Here is a 20,149-nt window from a genome sequence, read left to right as displayed (position 1 = left end):
CCCTGTCTGTAAGTTTGTAAGTTTAATAATAATTTTAACTTTCCCCTTTGTTCCCTCATCTCTAGGGGTGGAAGTTGCTCTCTGAAGTTGCTAATTCTGTGATCCCTTAGGGAGTTCTCTTTGTACTTTTTGTAACCAAATCAACAACTTTAAACCTAATTACAATTTTTTAAAAATATTAAGATCTATCTGTGTAGACAACTGGTATGTTTTCTGTTGCCCAACTTGGACCTGACTGGGTAGTCCAGGAAGCAAATCCTCAAAGATGAGATGTGTAGATTGGTTTGGGTCTGAGCGCCTCACCGATGGGAAACAGGATGCTGGGTGCCTTGGCATCATGATGAACCAGATTATCCCCTGTGATTGAGGGCTCAAGCGGCTGCTACACTTGTTAGGCAGTCCTGATGACTAAGGACTGTGGTGTGGGATGGATGCTTCCGAGTGCCCTGGAACACTTACAGAAAGTCGACAAGCTTAGGTTAGTTTTGGTTTGTTTGTAAATTTTATTGAAGTAGAGTTGATTTACAATGTTGTGTTAATTTCTGCTGTACAGCAAAGTGATTCAGTTATATATTCTTTTTCATATTCTCTTCCATTAGGGTTTGTCACAGGATACTGAATATTGTTCCCTGTGCTATACAGGAGGGCCTTGTCATTTATCTGTTCTCTATATAATAGTTTGCATCCACTAATCCCAAACTCCCATTCCTTCTCCCCCCACACCTCCTCCCCCTTGGTAACCACAAGTCTGTCCTCTATGTCTGTGAGTCTGTTTCTGTCTTGTAGATAGCTTCCTTTGTGTTGTATTTTAGAGTCCACATATAAGGGATGTGGTATTTGTCTTTCTCTTTATGACTTAACTTCACAGAAGCTTAGGTCTTTAAACGTTCGGCTCAAGTCATGGTCAGAGAACCAGGGAGCACTTGTGACAGCCCTAAAGGAATCTCATATCTTGTAGTCAGAGGGCTGAGGTAGCTGAAAAATCAAACGCATGTAATTGTGTGGTTGCAGAACTACAACATCAACTGAATTCACAGCCTCTTCAAGTCTCTCATGTGAAAGGGTGTTGATTGAGAAAGAAACTAGGAATGGGGATTTCTGTTTGGATTCAGATAAAGCTGAAAAACAAATTTTCTAGTCCCTCTCAGCCTGCCTTGCCTGTGAGAAGCAGTCTGCCTTCCTATATCTGAGGGAAAAAAATTTTTTTTAATTGACATATAGTTGATTTACAATATTATATTAGTTTCAGGTGTACAAAATAGTAATTCAAATATTCTTATAAATTATATTCTGTTTAAAGTTATAAAATATTGGCTATATTCCCTGTGCTATACAATATATCCTTGTGGCTTATTTATTTTATACACAGTACTTTGTACCTCTTAATCTCCTTCCTCTATTTTGTCCCTTCCCCCTTCCCTCTCACCACTGGTAACCACTAGTTTGTTCTCTATATCTGTGAGTCTGTTTGTTTTGTTATATTCACTGGTTTGTTTTATTTTTCAGATTCCACATATAAGTGATAACATACAGTATTTGTCTTTCTCTGACATTTTACTAAGCATAATACCGTGAAGGTCCATCCATGTTGTTGCAAATGGCAGAATTTCATTCTTTTTTTATGGCTGAGTAGTATTTCATTGTACATACATACCACATCTTCTTTATCCATTCATCTGTTGATGGACAGGTTGCTTCCATATCTTGGCTATTGTATATTGCTGCTATGAACATTGGGGTGCACATATCTCTTTGAATTAGGGTTTTTGTTTCTTTCAGATATATACCCAGGAGTGAAATTACTGGATCATATGGTAGTTCTATTTTTAGTTTTTTGAGGAACCTCCATACTATTTTCCATAGTGGCTGCACCAATTTACATTCCCACCAACAGCATACAAGGGTTCCCTTTTCTCCATATTCTCCCCAACATTTGCTATTTGTAGACTTTTTGATGGTAGCTATTCTGACAGGTGTGAGGTGATATCTCACTGTGGTTTTGATTTGCATTTCCCTGAATGATTAGTGATGTTGAGCATCTTTTCATGGGCCTGTTGGCCATGTGTATGTCTTTGGAAAAATGTCTATTCATGTCTTCTGCCCATTTCTTAATCAAGTTGTTTGTTTTTTTAATGCTGAGTTGTATGAGCTGTTTATATATTTTGGATATTAACCCCTTATCGGTCCTATCATTTGCAAACATTTTCTCCCATTCAGTAGGTTATGAAACTAGTCTTCTTGCTTGAAAATGCTGTAATAACATCACTTGGGGCAGTCTGCATTCTCCTCAAGAATCACCCAGCTGAGTGCTGTCTGACCTACTTTTTACCAGCAGACCCATCACTAGGATCTCATCATACTCTGGCAAAGAAAGCACAAACTCTGACTGAAGAAGAAATAACTTACACACCAAAAGAATTGCAAGATTTTGCTATTAAATATGAGCAAAAGCCTGGGGAATGTGTGTGGACGTGGATTCTAAGAATGTGAGATAAAGGAAAAACACTAACTACCTTGGGCCAAATTTACTGATACGGGTGCACTTAAATTGATATATTCTGGATTTGATGTGTTAGGACATATAGCTGGACATGGCTCTATACTTGATGGGTTCACCAAAAAAACTCAGTGGTGGCCTTCATTTAATGAAGTTGAGATACCAAAGCTTCCCTGGCTTTGTGCAGAGGGAATTCAAAGACAGGGAGATAGGAGTGTCAGAGTAGACATATTTTGTGTGACCTGCATACCATCCCCCACCTTCCCTAACTACACTCCCTGAGAGCGCCAGCTTAAAACAACAACCATTTAATATATCTCACCGTTTCTAAGGGTCAGGAGCGGTTTAGCACTGGCTCAGGGTCTCCCACAAGGCTGCAATCAAGATGTTGGCTGAGACTGTATTATTTAAAGGCTTGCCTGGCTGGGGCTGAGGGATCTGTTTCCAAGATGGTTCACTCACGTGGCTCTTGGCAGGAGGCCTCAGTTTGTCACTGCATGAGCCTCTCCACAGCAGTCTGAGTGTCTTCATATCACAGCAGCTGGCTTCCTCCAGAGCAAGTGACCCAAGGGAGAAAGAGCAAGGCAGAAAAGCCACAGTGTCATGCAGAGACTTGGAAGTGAGGCTGTATTCTATTGATCACATAGACCAACCATGATACCTGTGGGAGGGGACCACACAAGGGCAAGAATTCCAGAGGCAGGGATCCCTGGGATCCACCTTGAAATCTGGCTATCACAGCAGCTTGGCCTTCCACCAGCTAACTTTGCTGTTTTCCTTCCCTGTAGACACTCTTGTGAGGCTTCTGAGGGCTAGGCTCAGGGAGTCAGTCTGATCATGGTTTAGTGGAGGTTTGGTTTATGCATCTTGGGACTATGTTGAAGTGATGGGCTAAGAACTGTGTGAAGAACTTCAGTGAGAGAAATTAATACTGTGCATTTTCCCCCCAACGTTGAAGATTATAGTGGGACCATGGATCTGTTTGGAGACATAGATGACATTTCTTCAGAGAGTGACGGGGACAGTAAACCACCCATTTCAGGACAGCCTGTTACTGTAAGTACAGTTACAAATCTCAACTGGGCCCATTGTTCAAAGTTAAGAAAAACGTTTCAGAGACTGATGGGCCATGTAGGGAGAGGACATGGATAATGAATAGCAGTCTGAAACATCTGACGAATGGGTGACTTTCTTAGCTATGTTGGGAATTTCTGGATATTAAAGAGAATAGAAGGAATTGCTCAGAATGAATTTGATGCCAAACTTTAGGGGCTAGACTGTGAGGATGCATAATTTGAAAACCTTTGATTTAAAAGTTGTTCTTATTTAAACCTGTGCCAAGAAGTGTGTACTATTTGACATTCTTCTCTGATTTTAATAGTTACCTAGCATTGAGGGGTTGCATAATTTCACACACCTGTTGCTAAATATCTTATGCAAACTAGATAGGTCAACATTTTTTCTGGTACTGCAGGCTAACAGGTCTTGTTTTGCATGGTGGTTTTTTTGGGGGGGTGGGGAGAGGATGAAATTTTAAGGAGAGGCCTGGAGGGGTTGCCAACTGCTTTATCTCTGAAGGGGTGTCCAAGTTTACTTCTGGTCACACCTGCATCTGCCTAGTGCAGAAGGAGAGCTAGAGCATTTCTAATGTCAACTCAGGCTCTCACATTCTGATTCTCTCTTAGGATGGACGTGGAGTGCCTCAGGACCAGCAGGAGGAAGAGCCAATATCTGAAACCAAAATAGAAGTAGAAATTCCCAGCATCAACTCTGATTTAGGAAATGAATTGTACTTTGTTAAACTACCCAAATTTCTCAGCATAGAACCCAAGTAAGAGGACTGATTAAAGTTTTTTTTTTCCCCAAGATATTGAGTAAAAATATGTGGAATGTAAATGTTTTTCTCATTTATAATGAGTTGGCTAATCACAGAGGTGGGAGATTTCTCATGTAACTCTGAAAAAATAAATTTAGAATGTGCTGTGGTAGAAAATCATGAATTACTGGTGTGAGAAAGTTTTAATGCTAATAATTCTTCTAGCATTTTGGCACTTTCTTATAAATGAACAGACATAGTTGATGAAGGTATTTTTCACTATCATAAAGCTGAAAAATTGGAAAATGAGAGTGAGAAAGTTTGCTAGAGAAATCACAAATGTTCAGTGCAAAAGCCTTTGTGAATCTAGAAACGACCACAATTTTAGACAACAAAATAGTGTTGATGGGTATTATTCACGATGGTGCACTATTGCAAGCTCTTATGCAATTAAACATGACACTTTTCTTAACAAATATGAAAAGATAGATCATGTGTCACCTATACTTTAGAGGGCATATGTTACTGAACAAAAATATAATTTAAAAACTTTGAACTGTAATTCACATTTGGATTTTATTTCAGGTAATATGTTTTAAAATCAAATTTCAAGAAAGTACAGTAATTTGCCTACTTTTTGAAGTTTTACATGAAGTTATTTGTCTACTGTGATTTTTTTAACATATTAGTGCATGTTGTAAAGATTATTATTTTATACATTAATTATATTCAATACTAAAGATAGCTAATACTACATTAAAAAACACCTTTTAGGCCTTTTCATCCTCAGTATTATGAAGATGAGTTTGAAGATGAGGAAGTGCTTGATGAAGAAGATAGAACCAGGTTAAAATTAAAGGTACCATTTCACACTTTATTCCTGTGTTTTGGTTTTTTGTTTTTTTTTGAGTTTTTCCTTTTATAAAGTAAAACACAGGGGTAACAATTTGAGACCAGCTTATAAAATGATCTTTATGTTTATTGTCATAAACAATCAACAAATAACTGCTTAGAACAAGGAATTAAATATCTTTTCAGAACATTTTTAGAGGGGAAGGTATATATCCTTTTTAAAAAAATCCGTGTAGAATTGTCACTTTTTTAACCTTTCTTTTGCAGTTGTAATTTTTCGACAGAAGTAAAGATAAAAAATTCTTGAAAATTGTTAGCTATTTCCTTCAGGATAAATAATAATGTAGCTAGGTATACAGAACTGCCTCCACATTTTATTGTGGATAGATCCAAGCAGCTTCCCACAATAAGAGTATCTCAGACTCTTTATGGCAATTCAGATTATGCACAGAAAATAGGCCTTGTCATTAGGTGGTCCCCCTCGAGAAGGCCTGGATGGCAAAACCCTACCATTGCTCTCACAGGGATGGCGTTGCCTTTAACCGGGTTTTGAATGAGCTTCTGCCAGAGGCCGCGGTGGTAGCCATGGCGGGATCCATTTTTATGCTACTTTTGTAATTTGGAGTTCCCCGCAGTAAGGATAGGGTAAAGCAAAAGTCTCAGGTTTTAATCTGTTGTTTACTACTTAATTGTATATTCTTTTTTTTTTTTTTTTTAATTAATACTCAGAGCTTCCCTGTCTTACTAGGCGAATGGGTCCTTTTTTAGTCCTTCTTTCTCTGGGTTCATAGCCTTCAAGTTGGGCTGCAATAGACAGAGATCTCAGTTGTAACCTCCTACCTCATATGGCCCCAAAGATTTCGCTTCCACTGCCATGAACTGGAGCTCAGAGAAGATTAAAACAAAATGTCTGGTGATTTCAACCAGTATCTCTAGGTATCTGTAGCAGGAAGGTTTCCATGTTGCCTAATCAACTATTTTGTGGTGAGCTTATTCTCTTACCATCTATGAATTCTTGGCACATGATTATAAGTCACTTGAGGAAAAAAGAACATGCAGTTAGTAACGCTGGTTTTCTAATGCCTTTGTGTTTTGAAACAGATAGAAAATACTATACGATGGAGGATACGCCGGGACAAAGAAGGAAATGAAATTAAAGAAAGCAATGCTCGGATAGTCAAGTGGTCCGATGGAAGGTGAGCATAAATGCCTGAAGAGTATGGAAATACCCAGAGGGAGGCCTGGGATGAATGAAGTTTTCTGCGTAGGACCGTATTTTGGGATCATCTTTCATTAAAGAATTAACAAGATCTAGGCCTCTGGCAGTACCTGGGAAACCTGGGAGAAATAAATAAGGTTAAGATCACAGTGCAGCACTGGGATACTCTAGTCATAGACCCAAGATGTGATCAAATTCACAGTATCTACCTTATTGAGATGAAAGCCTAATCTTAGCGCCCATTTGTGATTATTGGACATTATAAATCGGTATGTTTTAAAAAATGGTTTCTATTTTACTAATGAAATGGTAGACATTGGGAAAAATGATAAAAACAATTATATTTGAAGTTGAAAGGAAGATGGATTTTATGACCTTTTACTTTGAAAGGTTAGGTTAGTTGTTTCCAGTATCTTTTCTTTGTTTTTCTTATGAATTCAGTATGGGGACAGGATCCTGCAGTTCCACAGCATTTTAAGAACAGCTAACAGGGTAGAATGGAAGCTGTAGGATTTGTTAAATATCCACACTAATAACTGAACTATTTCTTGTTTCCAGCCTGTCCCTGCATTTAGGCCATGAGGTGTTTGATGTTTACAAGGCCCCGATGCAGGGCAATCACAACCACCTGTTCATTAGGGAAGACACTGGTCTGCAGGGACAAGCCATCTTTAAGTCCAAACTCACTTTCAGGTAACTATTCATAGTGACCTACAGCTACTTGGCAGTTAAAGAGCAACAGGGCAGAGAGGTTGGCTGTGCACAAAGCCCGCCTCAGTCCTGACTGACCTGATTTTGAGGTACAGCTCACCAAGGTCCATGGTCTGGTTCCCATGCTATTTTTCACCTTTGCAACAAGTTGCTGTCCCTCAGGGAGCCAGTTCACGCTATGGAAACCAACATGAGCCCGCCGTACAAACCAGAAGACCGGTTATTAACTCACATTGATTGACGCACCTGGTAAGAGGCCTGGACTGTCTGTGCTGCTCTGCTGGTCAGCGTGTCCCTTCCCTTCAGGGACGTTTACCTGGGAAGCCTGCCGATCGCGAGCATGCTCTTGGTGTGCGCATGCGCCAGAGGAAAGGGCTGCCGCAGGGGCTGGTGTGTCATTGTCCGCAGCTGTGTTTGCTGTTGGTATGATTGCCTCCAAATATTCTTTGTAAACAGTGAGACGTTTTTGTCTGTTTCCTGCAGACCTCAGGCTACAGACTATGCCACACATAGAAAGATGACCCTGCCACTTGCTAATAGATGCTCGAGGACACAGAAGATTAGAATCTTACCAATAGCTGGTCGTGATCCTGAATGCCAGCGCAGAGAGATGATTAAGGTATGTTGGCTGAGATTTATCCTGGGATTGTTTGGGGTATTAAGAACTGTGCTTTCCAGAATGTTAATTCATCATTTCTTATTGTCACAGCCGTTTTATTTCTTGTGGTTATCAGGGAGCCTGCTTAACCTTCTAAGCATATGGTTAACCACAGTAATTGTCATAGTCAATGGCTGATGGTGAGATACAGCAATCCGGACCCTCAGGTGTTCTCTCTCCAATCTATGAGATTTCAGAGGGAAACTAGTAATTTAAAAATATAACCGGGGGGCTTCCCTGGTGGCGCAGTGGTTGGGAATCTGCCTGCCAATGCAGGGGACACGGGTTCGGGCCCTGGTCTGGGAAGATCCCACATGCCGCGGAGCAAATGGGCCCGTGAGCCACAATTACTGAGCCTGCGCGTCTGGAGCCTGTGCTCCGCAACAAGAGAGGCCGCGATAGTGAGAGGCCCGCACACCGTGATGAAGAGTGGCCCCCGCTTGCCACAACTGGAGAAAGCCCTCGCACAGAAACGAAGATCCAACACAGCCATTAATAAAAATAAAATAAAGCACACCTAGTATAGTGTAATTTAAAAAAATAAAAAATAAAAAAAATAAAATAAAAATATAACCCGGGCTTCCCTGGTGGCACAGTGGTTAAGAATCTGCCTGCCAGTGTAGGGGACACGGGTTCGATCCCTGGTCTGGGAAGATCCCACATGCCACAGAGCAAGTAAACCTGTGGGCCACAACTACTGAGCCTGCGCTCTAGAGCCCACGAGCCACAACTACTGAAGCCCACGCTCCTAGAGCCCATGCTGTGCAACAAGAGAAGCCACCGCAATGAGAAGCCCACGCACCGCAACGAAGAATAGCCCCTGCTTGCCACAACTGGAGAAAGCCCGCGTGCAGCAACGAACACCCAACATAGTCAAAAATAAATTAATTAAAAAAAATCTTTATATAAAAATATAACCCTTGATGTATATCATTAAACTGTGTTAGCCAGATAGGAGGTGATGTGGGAAGGTCAAGAGGACATTCCTGACTCAGTTGACACTGGCTCTGCCTAGTGAACCCCAATGTGTAGAAGCCAGGCAGATGGAAGGGAATGAAGGCTCTGCTTTGGGGCTCAGGGACCCTCCCCACCAGAACCTCCCCATCCTGCCATCAGGAGCTGTGGGGAGCTCTCTGGGTTGAGGGCCCCAGACTGGAATACCTGGGCACCATGGTAATTTGGTGGAGCCTGGGCAAGTCAGGCGTCTGTCTCAGGGGTGAAGAGAACCCGCCTCCCTCAGGCATCGACTGGGCATGAACGAGGTTCCTCAGGCTGGTCGCCGCACTCTGGGCTCTGCCTGGCAGCACAGGAGACGCTGCAGCTCCCTAGGCTGTGCCGGTGCCAGTTCTGATGGGGCGGTTGGTGTGAGGGAGGGAGCCTTTGCCTCTTCACCCTGTGTTGTCTTCACGCCTTCGAACTGAACAAGATGATGACCATGTGTGGTAACAGAGGTGTAAAATGGAGAGAACTGTACCCTGAGGACACAGGAACTGGCGTTGTCCTGGGCGAGGCATTTACCTGTTCTTTACAGTAAAGTAGTTTCAAGGGGGCACTAAGTGAGTTCATTTTTTGTTTTAAAGTTCAGTAATTTATTTGCTTCTTTACAGAAAGAAGAAGAACGTTTGAGGGCTTCTACTCACCAGGAGACCATCCATCTGCGGGAAAAGCAGAACCAGCGGGGGCCAAGTGCCCTCTACCAGGGCCCCAGCAGTGATGAGGAGGGTGAAGCCAGAAAGAGCCATGGCCGAGGGGAACGCCGAGGTGAGTCGGGAGAGGAGGTCACAGTTCATCATCTCAGGTCCACGGGAGCGATTATGCTCTGGTGGGCTCTTACTGTCTTGCTGTTATTCACTTAGGACAACAGTACAAAGGCCTTTTATTTTGTTTTCCCTAGGACCACTTTCCCACACAAAAGCTTGGCTGGGAAAATAAGGCACCCCCATAATAAAGAAAATCAGTCAAATAATTTTTGTCCTTATGGAGGAAAATGTGTAACAGGCAGTTCTCCTGCTTGTGTAGGGACCCAGTGTTTAAACTTTGTAGTTTTAAAAAATGTGGGGCTTCCCTGGTGGTGCAATGGTTAAGAATCTGCCTGCCAATGTAGGGGACATGGGTTTGAGCCCTGGTCTGGAAAGATTCCACGTGCTGCGGAGCAACTAAGCTCGTGAGCCACAACTACTGAGCCTGCACTCTAGAGCTTGTGAGCCACAACTACTGAGCCCGCACGCCACAACTACTGAAGCCCGTGTGCCTAGAGCCCATGCTCCACAACAAGAGAAGCCACCACAATGAGAAGCCCGTACACCACAACGAAGAGTAGCCCCCGCTCACCACAACTAGAGGAAGCCCGCTCGCAGCTACGAAGACCCAACGCAGCCAAAAATAAAAAATATATAAAATAATTTTTTTTTATAAATGTGTGCATGAAGCCCCTCGGGTATTTAAAAATGATCAGACAATCTCTCCGAGGGAAAAAAACCTCTCCAATCTAAGTCATTTAAGCATGTTTGAAAGCAATACATACTTCTTCATGAAAACTTTAAAAAATTGTTGGCTCCTCAAGGGAAATATATGGTGGGAAGTAGCGATATTCAAGAGTAGAAAAATTCAGGAATAAATGGGTCTTCATCTTTGAAGGTCAATCCCATATCTAAAGTCCCTTTGCTTTCAGAGGAAAGGGCCAGAACCTATTCTTCAGAGCGTGATGAGGGACCAGATGAAGATAAGGCTCAAAGATCGCCGAGAGCAAAGAAACTCACCAGTGATGGGGTAAAACCAAATTTATTCAATCTGAAGGGGTTTTCCCTGTAGCCACAAGTCAACTCCTGGAATGAAGAGGAGCTCACAGCCCTGGAGCACAGACAGATGTCTACACACCTCCCTGTAACTCAGTGAGATGAATGCAGTAATAAGCCTAGACGTGGCCCAGAGGAGGGCCTGACACCTGTGCGCGTTGGGAGACTGCCCAGAGCAGGCGCTGTCTTGCTGGGTGCTGAAGGAAGAGTGTTAGGGTGGGCATGCCAGAGGACGGAGAGGCCTGTGAGAAAAGACACGTGGCTGAGACACCAGGGCTCGACCAGAGAATTAGAAGTAGCTGAGTGCAGTAGAGCAAGGGGCCTCTCACCGTCATCATGGGTATGATAGTGGAGGGTTAGTTCCTTTCCATGTTGTTAAAATTATTTTCCTTTAATTATTTCCTTTCCCACTTATAAGAGCACAAGTGCAAAGAAAATTTAAGTCTTAATTACACCAGCAAATCACTATGTTGTTGCCATTGTGCCATATTCATTCATCCAGTGTTTTCTGAACACTTAACATGCTCCACTATGGGTTTGGAGTTACAGATCAGAGGAAACATCTCAGTGATAGAAATCGGCCTTACTGTGTAATGGAAGCACTAATTTTTCATGTGAAAAAAATATATTTAAAACTTGGAAAGCATACTGAAAAAGCATAAAACACAAGCAGTCCTTTTTAAAAAAAAATTGACAGGCTTTAAAATACTGAATTTTAGATGGAGAAAGTGAAGTACTGAGGAAGCAGAGGTACATATTTCAAGTAATAATGAGCAGAATCCCCGTCAGGATAGAGTGAGGTGTCCCTGAGCCCTGACTGCTGCCCAGGGAAGCCCGGGCTCCCCTTGTCTGACCTGTAGAGACAGTGTTTGTGGACAAGGTCGCCACTGGTGGGTAGGGTTCTAACATGAAGGGCTAGCTCCCGCATCAGCTCAGAATTACTTAAGACAAAATTTCCAGAAACGTTCAGTATTAAATTGTACACCTTCTCTCTCATATCTGTTCAGGAGGTGAACCCTCCAGAAAGAGGAAAGCAGGCGGCGAAGAAGAAGAGGATGACTGAAGCATGAAACGCGTGCTTGCTGTAAGTATGGTTTTCAACTGTTTGTTTTAAAACAATGATGAAATGACTTGTTTTGATTGAAGGGAGGAATTGAGTTGCTTTTGCATAATCCTAGTTGTGGTTTAAAAATGTTCAGAAGCGAGTCTGTGACTTTAGTAAATACATTCTTCCCAAATGAGAAGTTTATTTTGGTAACTGTTTGCTCTGGGTCTTGGGTTTCCTTGTCCGAGCAGGTACAGCACAGGAGGGTTCGCTGGAGACTCGGTGCTTTGCCAAGTGCTGCATGGGCCTTACCGGTTCTAATCCTCAGAACAACTCAAAGGGCAGCCGCTGTTATTCTCATTTTACAGACGTGGAAGCTGAGTTAGAACTTAAGACCTCTGTCCAAAGCTTTTTCTTAAGTTAAAAACAAAAACAAAAACATTTTTGAGACAAGGGTCAGGAACTTATGTGCACAGCAGTCACACTGCTGAGCAGATACATTAGTGACCTTATGGAGAAAGACACCCAAAATACCTGAGAGAAATGGTCACCAAAAGGTTTAGAGAAAAAAGAGCAGTGCGAAACAAAACACTAGATTTGACTTCTAGCTTTGTGACTAGTGCAGTAGCTGGAACATAATAGGTGCATAAAAAGTATTTATTGAATGACCAAACCAATGATATTATCTTGGGGAAGTTATTCAACTTCTCTGAAGTTAGTTTGCTCAACTTGGTGGGGTTTGGACTTGACCATGTAAATTCTTCATGATTTAATGTTTATATTCCTCTACCTCTGAGAGTTGAATACTAATTAGATACGTTTTTTTAGAAGTCTTTTGTTAAATAGAAATGGTCAAAGAAAAGGAAAATGGCCCATCGTCTTACCACGCAGAAAACCTGGATATACATTATATTTCCCTCCCTTTTATATTTTTAAAGTATAATTTCATAGTTGTGTAGTAAACACAGACATAATTAGCACCCGCTCCAGAAAGGCCATTTAGAGACTCATCCAGAATGCTGAGAGGTACTAGCACAGTTCAGTCATAAAGTCGGGTATTCTTTTTTTTTTTTTTTTCATTTTATTGAAGTAAAGTTGATATACAATGTTGTGTTAATTTCTTCTGTACAGCAAAGTGACTCACTTATACATATGTATATATATACTTTTTCACATTCTTTTCCATTATGGTTTGTCACAGGATATTGAATATAATTCCCTGTGCTACACAGTAGGATCTTGTTTTTTATCCATCCTATATATAATAGTTTGCCTCTGCTAATCCCAAACTCCCATTCCTTCCCTTTCCTATCCCTCCAAACCCCTTGGCAACCTCAAGTCTGTTGAGCGGCAAATGGCATTATTTCATTCTTCCTGATGGCTGAGTATATCCATTGTATATCTTCTTTATCCATTCATTCATTTAGGTTTTTCCATGTCTTGGCTATTGTGAATAGCGCTGCTATGAACATAGGGGTGCATGTATCTTTTCGAATTAGTTTCATCTGGGTATATGCCCAGGAGTGAGATTGCTGGATCATACATCAACTCTATTTTTAGTTTTTTGAGGAAACTCCAAACTGTTTTCCATAGTGGCTGCACCAGTTTACATTCCCACCGATAGTGTAGGAGGGTTCCCTTTTCTCCACACCCTTTCCAGCATTTGTTGTTTGTAGACTTTTTAATGATGGCCATTCTGACTGGTGTAATGTGGTACCTCACTGTAGTTTGGATTTGCATTTCTCTAATAATTAGTGATGTTGAGCATCTTTTCATGTGCCTCTTGGCCATCTGTATGTCTTCTTTGGAGAAATGTCTATTTAGGTCTTCTGCCCACTTTTTGATTGGGTTGTGTTTTTTTTTGTTGTTGTTGTTGAGTTGTATGAGCTGTTTGTATATTTTGGAAATTAAGCCCTTGTTGGTCACATCATTTGCAAATATTTTCTCCCAGCCCATAGTCTTTTTGTTTTGTTTATGGTTTCCTTTTCTGTGCAAAAGCTTTAAGTTTGATTAGGTCCCATTTGTCTATTTTTGTTTTTAATTTGTTGCCCTGGGAGCCTGACCTAAGAAAACATTGGTATGATTTATGTCAGAGAATGTTTTGCCTGTGATCTCTTCTAGGAGTTTTATGGTGTCATATCTCATGTTTAAGTCTTTAAGCCATTTTGAGTTTATTTTTGTGCATGGTGTGAGGGTGTGTTTTAACTTCATTGATTTACATGCAGCTGTCCAACTTTCCCAGAACCACTTGTTGAAGAGACCATCTTTTTCCCATTTTATATTCTTGCCTATTTTGTCAAAGACTAATTGACCATAGGTGTGTAGGTTTTTTTCTGGGCTCTCTATTCTGTTCCACTGATATGTATGTCTGTTTTTGTGCCAGTACCACACTGTTTTGATTACTGTAGCTTTGTAGTATTGTCTGAAGCCTGGGAGGGTTATGCCTCCTGCTTTGTTCTTTCCCCTCAGGACTGCTTTGGCAATTATGGGTCTTTTATGGTTTCACATAAATTTCAGGATTATTTGTTCTAGTTCTGTGAAAAATGTCATGGGTAATTTGAAAGGGATCACATTAAATCTGTAGATTAGGTCAGCTGTTCTTTATAGGGGCTGGCCTTGAGGCTCTGCTACTTCAGCAACAGGACTGGGGCAGGGCAGTTGGGCTGAGCCTAGAGAACCTCAACCCTCGTAGACATGGTGGAAAGCTTAATATTTGAAGGCCAAAAGATATTTGGGGATTTTGGACCCTCCCATTGTTTGGTGCTTGGAGCAGGGTGCCACTGGGCTGAGCATGAGGGCACTGTCTCCCCACAGCCACAGCTCCTGGCACCACGTCCACTCAGACCCACGGGAGCTGGAGTTACCTGACAACCCAAGCACCCGAGCCTCCAACAGGCATCAAGGCTTCCCGTATGTGAACATAAGCCAGACAGCCATCCTCGGAAGGCCAGCCAACACTAAAGATTCAAGGGGAATTTCGTTACTCCTTAAGTTTCAAAATTCAGTTATTTGATGTTTATCCCTAAAAGTTTCCTCAAACCCATTACACGTTGCGCTGATTTTCTCTTTTGGTTGGTGGATATAGGTGACTGATGAGAGATGTCTTTGTTTTACTGCAAAAATAATCTCTAGTTTAATAGCTGGATTGGCTCCCATTAGGCCCAGAACGCACTGTTTCATAGGTCCCTGTTTCTTCTTATTTGTCAACTCAGTTTTTTTTTAAAAACTCAATTTGATTTTATGGACAGACCAGATGGAGTACTGATGGTATGAGATTGAACCATATGAACTTACTATTTTTATGGGTATAAATGGTCACGTATTGACAGTTTTATATGGTTTAACTTAATAGGGTAGGAAAGAATAACTCAGGGAAATTAATAAACTTGTTCTTAAGAGGTGTGTAAGGAATGAACTTTAGAACATAGGCACTAAATGGATTTTCCAAAAAGTCCAAGTCTACAGTATATTTGATAAACTTTAGTGAAATTATTTATTCCAATATGAAGTGGTAAATTCTAAATGCCTACAGTCCATATTTTTCAAAAGAACCTTCACTGTGCTATTATGAGCCAATAATAATAATATTAATATTTTGTAATATTTAAGTATCAGTATTATAAAATTCAGTTTTTATATTTATAAAAATTGAAAAAGTAAAGCATTTATAGCATTTTGGTATTTTAGAGTTAAAAAATGTATTTAAATGCCCAATTTCATGTGACAAAGAATGATGCACTGTTATAAAGGTAATTTTCAAGCTTTTAAACATAACTAAAACCAAATATAATTCATCCAAAAGACTGAAAAAAAATGTGGGCATTTATTCAGAATTACAGAGGTTTTTATGCTATGTGTGTGTGTAAATGCACATGTATGCATGCAATTTTTTTTCACAATTTTTTTACAATTCTTAAGCAGACAAATCTAAAAAGTTTAAACAACTGAATCAAAGACTTTTTTCTTTTGTGAGTTAAGGTAAAATTTAAACTCCTAAAAATTGCTATACATAGCCACCAAGAAGCACCCAGAATTTGTTCTTAAACCTTACTATATGAGTGGACTACAATATCTGACAGAAAAATTTTAGGCCTATTAATTGCTTTGCAGCACTTAAAACATACTGATAGCCTGTAGAAAAGGGAGTTAAGCCTCACATATGCAGACTCCAAGGGAGTTTATCTTAAAAGTGTACGAACTTGAACAACGCTAAGAAAACATGGCTGGTGGTGTTTCACGGTGTTACAGTCTATTCTTATCTAGCCACTAGAGCAGATGTCCTAAGTAAAAGTCTTTATATGTCAATGAAGGCTGTCTAAAATACTTGGTAATGGTTTACAAGATTGACTCCTCTGAATGATCAGACTGCAGGTTAGAGTTCAGCATTAACAAACGGTTATAAATGTTTTATTATAAAAAAATTTCCAATTTTTTTCAGTTTTTATAGGGAAAGACTTATGGAACTAAATTATAATGCAGAAAAATCAATATGACATAAGAAAGAATGACCACATTAAAATGACATAATATAAAAATCTTTGCTTATTGTAAATAGAATTTTCTCAATTTAAAAATTTGTGAAGAATTCCTTTGACTGAGAAGTAGCTAGAAACATTAATGTTCAGTGGGAGCTGATGGGAAAAGATGGTTCTATAGATGTTTAGACTGAAGAAGTCACGCCCCTTGATAGGAGGTGCTCTGACACATCCAATTTGTTTGGTTCTTGTGGGTGCCATGTCTTTAGTTAATACTGTTCGAAAATGGAGTGGTCTTGAGCGCGTTATGCTAAATGAAATAAGTCAGAGAGAAAGACAAATAAATACTGTATGATCTCACGTATCAGAATCTAAAAAAACTAAATTCATAGATACAGCAAGCAGAGTGGTGGTTGCCAGAGGTGGGGCATGGGGAGTGGGTGAAATGTGTGAAGGTGGTCAAATGGTACAAACTTCCAGTTATAAGAAAAAGTCCTACGACTGTAATGTACAGCATAGTTATGACAGTTAATAATACTGCATTACATATTTGAAAGTTGCTAAGAGAATAGATCTTAAAAGTTCTCATCACAAGGAAAAGCATTTTTTAAAACTACATGAGGTGATAGATGTTAACTAAACTTATTGTGGTAATCATTTTGCAGTATGTGCATATATCGAATCATTATGTTGTACACCTTAAACTAATACAATGTTATATGTCAATTATCTCAATAAAACTAGAAAAACAATTTTTTAAGTGAAGTGGCATTTGAAATGAGGAGCAAAACTGGACATTACCGAACTTACAGAGAACGGAAATTGCTATGGATTCTAGAAAAACAATGATCCTTGTATCTGCTGGGAGGTAACAGTGATTCCTGATTTTATAAGGAAAAAGTGAGGCAGTCCTGGGACCACAGAGCGAAAATTTAAAGATTTTATGAAACCTCATGAATTATTTAATCTTATTTTAATGGTAGCAAGGGTTAAATATAATGTACAATAGAACATGACTAACATTTTATCAAAACATTTTTTCTTTTATAATTTTCAGTATACCATGGACTCCCCTTTTTAAATGAAAAAATATCAGATGCTGTCCACGGAAAAACAATATACAAAGCTCTATACATGTAACTTTTCCAGAGGACAACTACTGCACAAAGCAAGTATGTGGATTATTTCATTCAAATAACGAGAATCTGCAATTTAACAATCAAGATATAATTCTCCTTAAAATCTCCAACAATCTGCTAATTTTTTAAACACAAAATGTTTATTTGGTCTTTTAAACGACAGGCACCGCACCCTTAGAAAATGTATTTCACCTGTGAATTAGACTTCTACTAGGCTTTAGCTACAAGTATACAGCACCAAAATCCATTTTAATAATATCAATATTATTAATATTGATTTTTTAATACATACAATTTCATGTAGACAAACTGGAAAAATTAGAACTTCCAATATGAATATAAAATTTTATAAAATGGGAAATTAAATTTAGCTTTTTAAAAAACAGCAATTTAAAAATGCAAAGAATAGTCTTTGCTTAGATAACCAGATAAGTTTAAATTGGTTACACTACAAAAACTTAAAGTCTTAGAAAATCTTTGGTTTAAAAATCAAGAGTATTTCACAACTCCAATCTGTTATAAAAAATTTTAGAGAAATACAGAAATACTGAAAGTTCCTAAAAGGGTAAGAGGTGCCAGATTCTTAAAGATCAAAGTAAACATCAGTTTTCTCCCTTGTAATTACAATTCTTGAAAGATTTTCTGCATTTAATCAGATGAATGTTCACCCTTATCTATTAAGAAATCTTTTCTTCAATTATATAATGAACTATTGTAGCTCAGAACTGGAATGGTACAAGGAAAACACTCAACTTCTTCATACTTTGATAAATAATAAGTGGAAAAGATATTGCCCCAAGTATAACACACAATTTTAGGTGGGGCCTACCTACCTATATTTAAAAACAAACTTTGGGGAGGAAAGGGTAACATACTTAGCAATTTACTGACTGACTTACTTACAGGGCAGGGCAAGCAAGGAAGCCTTGCTAAAAGTGTACTGGTAGCTCTGTACAGCTGCTCCATGCTGACTCCCCACCCTGCTGGAACTGTGCAGTCTCTGAAACCAAGTGCATTTCCAAAGTCATTTATGAAAGGAAAGAGGGAGAGAGCGAGCGAGAGTGAGCTTGACTTGCTAACTTGGAAAAACCTCCAGCACCCTATAACTGAAAGGGAATAGCAGTACAGTGCAAAGTCAATCTTTGGCCCCTTTCAAACAATGGATAGTGATTCCAAAGAAACACACACTCAATCCTCATGAGGAAAGCTTTTGCCTGTTAAGAAGGCTTATTACTGTAGCATGCAAGGAGCTGCCTAGCTCATTAGATAAACTGTCCAACCCAAGACAAAGGAGCAGACATTTTATAATTCAATTTCAAGAAGTTTAAAAAAATTAACAATAGACCTCTCCCCTATTCTGGAAGGAGATTCCTCCTTTAGAAAAATCTCCCTGTAAGTGATACACCCAGGCCTGAACTGTCGAGGCCAGGACTGCTCAGACTCCTTTGCCCCCTGTCGTCTGCAGCTGTGTCGCCTCTGCCATCTCCTGCTCCGGGGCTGCCCTGAAATAAGACATGAATGCAGGCCCAAATTGTCTATCATACTGTTGGATCTGGAGTAGTCTTCCCACCACAGGACCACCGTTTAACTGTTCACCTTAATACTTTGAATGACAGGAAGACAACTTTTGTGTTATGAGAAATTGCTTTTATACAACGTAGACCAAAAAGTACAAGATGAAAGGAAACAGATAATAAAAGTTAGATTTATCAAGAACAGCCATTTTCCTTATTGGTTGGGAAAATCTGTAGTGAGTGGTGATTATATACCATTCAGACAATTCTGTGTTGCATATAGGAACGTCTCACTAGCCTGTGCAGCTCCTTAATTTATACCCAGGCCAGTTTCTAATTTACCGTCAGTAACCATCAATTTAAAGGACTGTTTTGCATGCTCCTCTGACTTAAGCTCCACCATTTATTAACTTTGATTTCATGTGTTTGTTTAACAACAGCTTTCTTTTTTCTTTTACCCTAAATAACTGAGAGTTGGCTGTATGCCTTTTACAGGGAAGAAAAAATAGCTTTCCTACTCAGATGCTTTTTTTTTTACTATGAGCTTTCACAAAAATTTAACAACGCCCACATTATTACAATGAAAAACGGTAATGAATTTAGACCTAACTATACTTTTAAACAAAGTGTGTAACCTGGCCAAGCTGATGACTTTGTTGAAAAAAACTGTAGGTGTTGCTGAGACACCTTGGACAGGTGCAGTGCCGTGGAATGCACAGGAGACGACTGCTTCCTCTCTCCTAGAGATCTGCTTTGACTCCAAAACAGATGACCAGGTTTTGAGTCATCTGTTTTAAAATGCTGGCATTTCGCTTTCTTGATAGAAGCAAAAAGCATACTCTTGCCAAGTTCATGTGTTATGAAACTTGGAAAAAAGTCTCCTTGCCATGGAATAAGGAAAGCTTTGAAGTTCCTTGTACCTAAGAGGTGCAACAACAATTCTGACATCAGCAATGTCCCTTTTTGACTTAAAAAAAGATTGGTCCTTAGAATGTTCATATTATTCTACATAAATGACTTCCTAAACTTTTTTATAATTGTATTTTTTTAACCCAAGACTCATCATAAACCATTTAATTAAGCTAAATTAAAATTGATTTTAGCAGAAAGTAGAAATAATACTTTAGAATACAAAATATCACCTACTAGTGATTTACAATTTGAAACTGGTAACAACTTAAACTAGGTAAAAGATACATGTAGTTAAAAAAAAAAAAAAAGAATTTCCAGTCTTTTCCCTTCTCCCGAGGAAAATTTTACATCTGATATCACAACACGGGCCCTTGGCAAACTTTCGAAGTCTTCCAAAGATTATATGTTGGCAGACTTACTGGTGGTCTCCTTCAACTCGTCTCTTGCGAACTATGAGAAAAATGTTAGAAATCCCTGTTAGTTTGTACAATGTTAATTTGCTTGTGACAAGTTTCT

The 20,149-nt window shown here is 39.6% G+C and overlaps 2 protein-coding genes across 6 annotated transcripts in view; one reads left to right on the top strand and one right to left on the bottom strand.

The window, feature by feature from the left end:
* Positions 1–381: 381 nt before the first annotated feature.
* Positions 382–17,426, top strand: LOC118886272 (RNA polymerase-associated protein LEO1-like). The gene is made up of 11 exons (XM_036835745.1): positions 382–478; positions 2,218–3,553; positions 4,183–4,328; positions 5,088–5,172; positions 6,267–6,361; positions 6,943–7,077; positions 7,579–7,714; positions 9,361–9,514; positions 10,425–10,522; positions 11,556–11,632; positions 16,813–17,426. Exons 2-10 carry the CDS (start codon positions 3,470–3,472, stop codon positions 11,616–11,618), a joined length of 996 nt encoding a protein of 331 aa, XP_036691640.1. The 5' UTR covers positions 382–478; positions 2,218–3,469; the 3' UTR covers positions 11,619–11,632; positions 16,813–17,426.
* TMOD3 (tropomodulin 3) overlaps positions 17,025–20,149 on the bottom strand; it is an 88,725-nt gene continuing 85,600 nt past the window's right edge. For all 5 annotated transcript variants that reach the window (XR_005017697.1, XM_036835738.1, XM_036835741.1 and 2 more), the window contains one exon: positions 17,025–20,083. Coding sequence is in view for 4 of the 5 variants with exons in the window: in XM_036835741.1 (XP_036691636.1) it covers positions 20,033–20,083 (51 nt within the window). In the remaining variant the exon portion in view is untranslated. The remainder of the gene's footprint in view (positions 20,084–20,149) is intronic.

The sequence above is a fragment of the Balaenoptera musculus genome, chromosome 20 (genome assembly GCF_009873245.2).
Source record: "Balaenoptera musculus isolate JJ_BM4_2016_0621 chromosome 20, mBalMus1.pri.v3, whole genome shotgun sequence".
NCBI classification, from domain to species: Eukaryota; Metazoa; Chordata; class Mammalia; order Artiodactyla; family Balaenopteridae; genus Balaenoptera; species Balaenoptera musculus.
This window is presented reverse-complemented; position numbering and strand designations above follow the sequence as displayed.

What these genes read in the sequence shown, in the direction of transcription:
- LOC118886272 (XM_036835745.1), top strand. Translation starts at nt 3,470, where the DNA reads ATGGATCTGTTTGGAGACATAGATGACATTTCTTCAGAGAGTGACGGG. An exon ending in AAGTCCAAACTCACTTTCAG is followed by an intron (nt 7,078 to 7,578) that starts GTAACTATTCAT and finishes TGTTTCCTGCAG; the next exon opens with ACCTCAGGCTACAGACTATG. An exon ending in AGAAACTCACCAGTGATGGG is followed by an intron (nt 10,523 to 11,555) that starts GTAAAACCAAAT and finishes ATATCTGTTCAG; the next exon opens with GAGGTGAACCCTCCAGAAAG.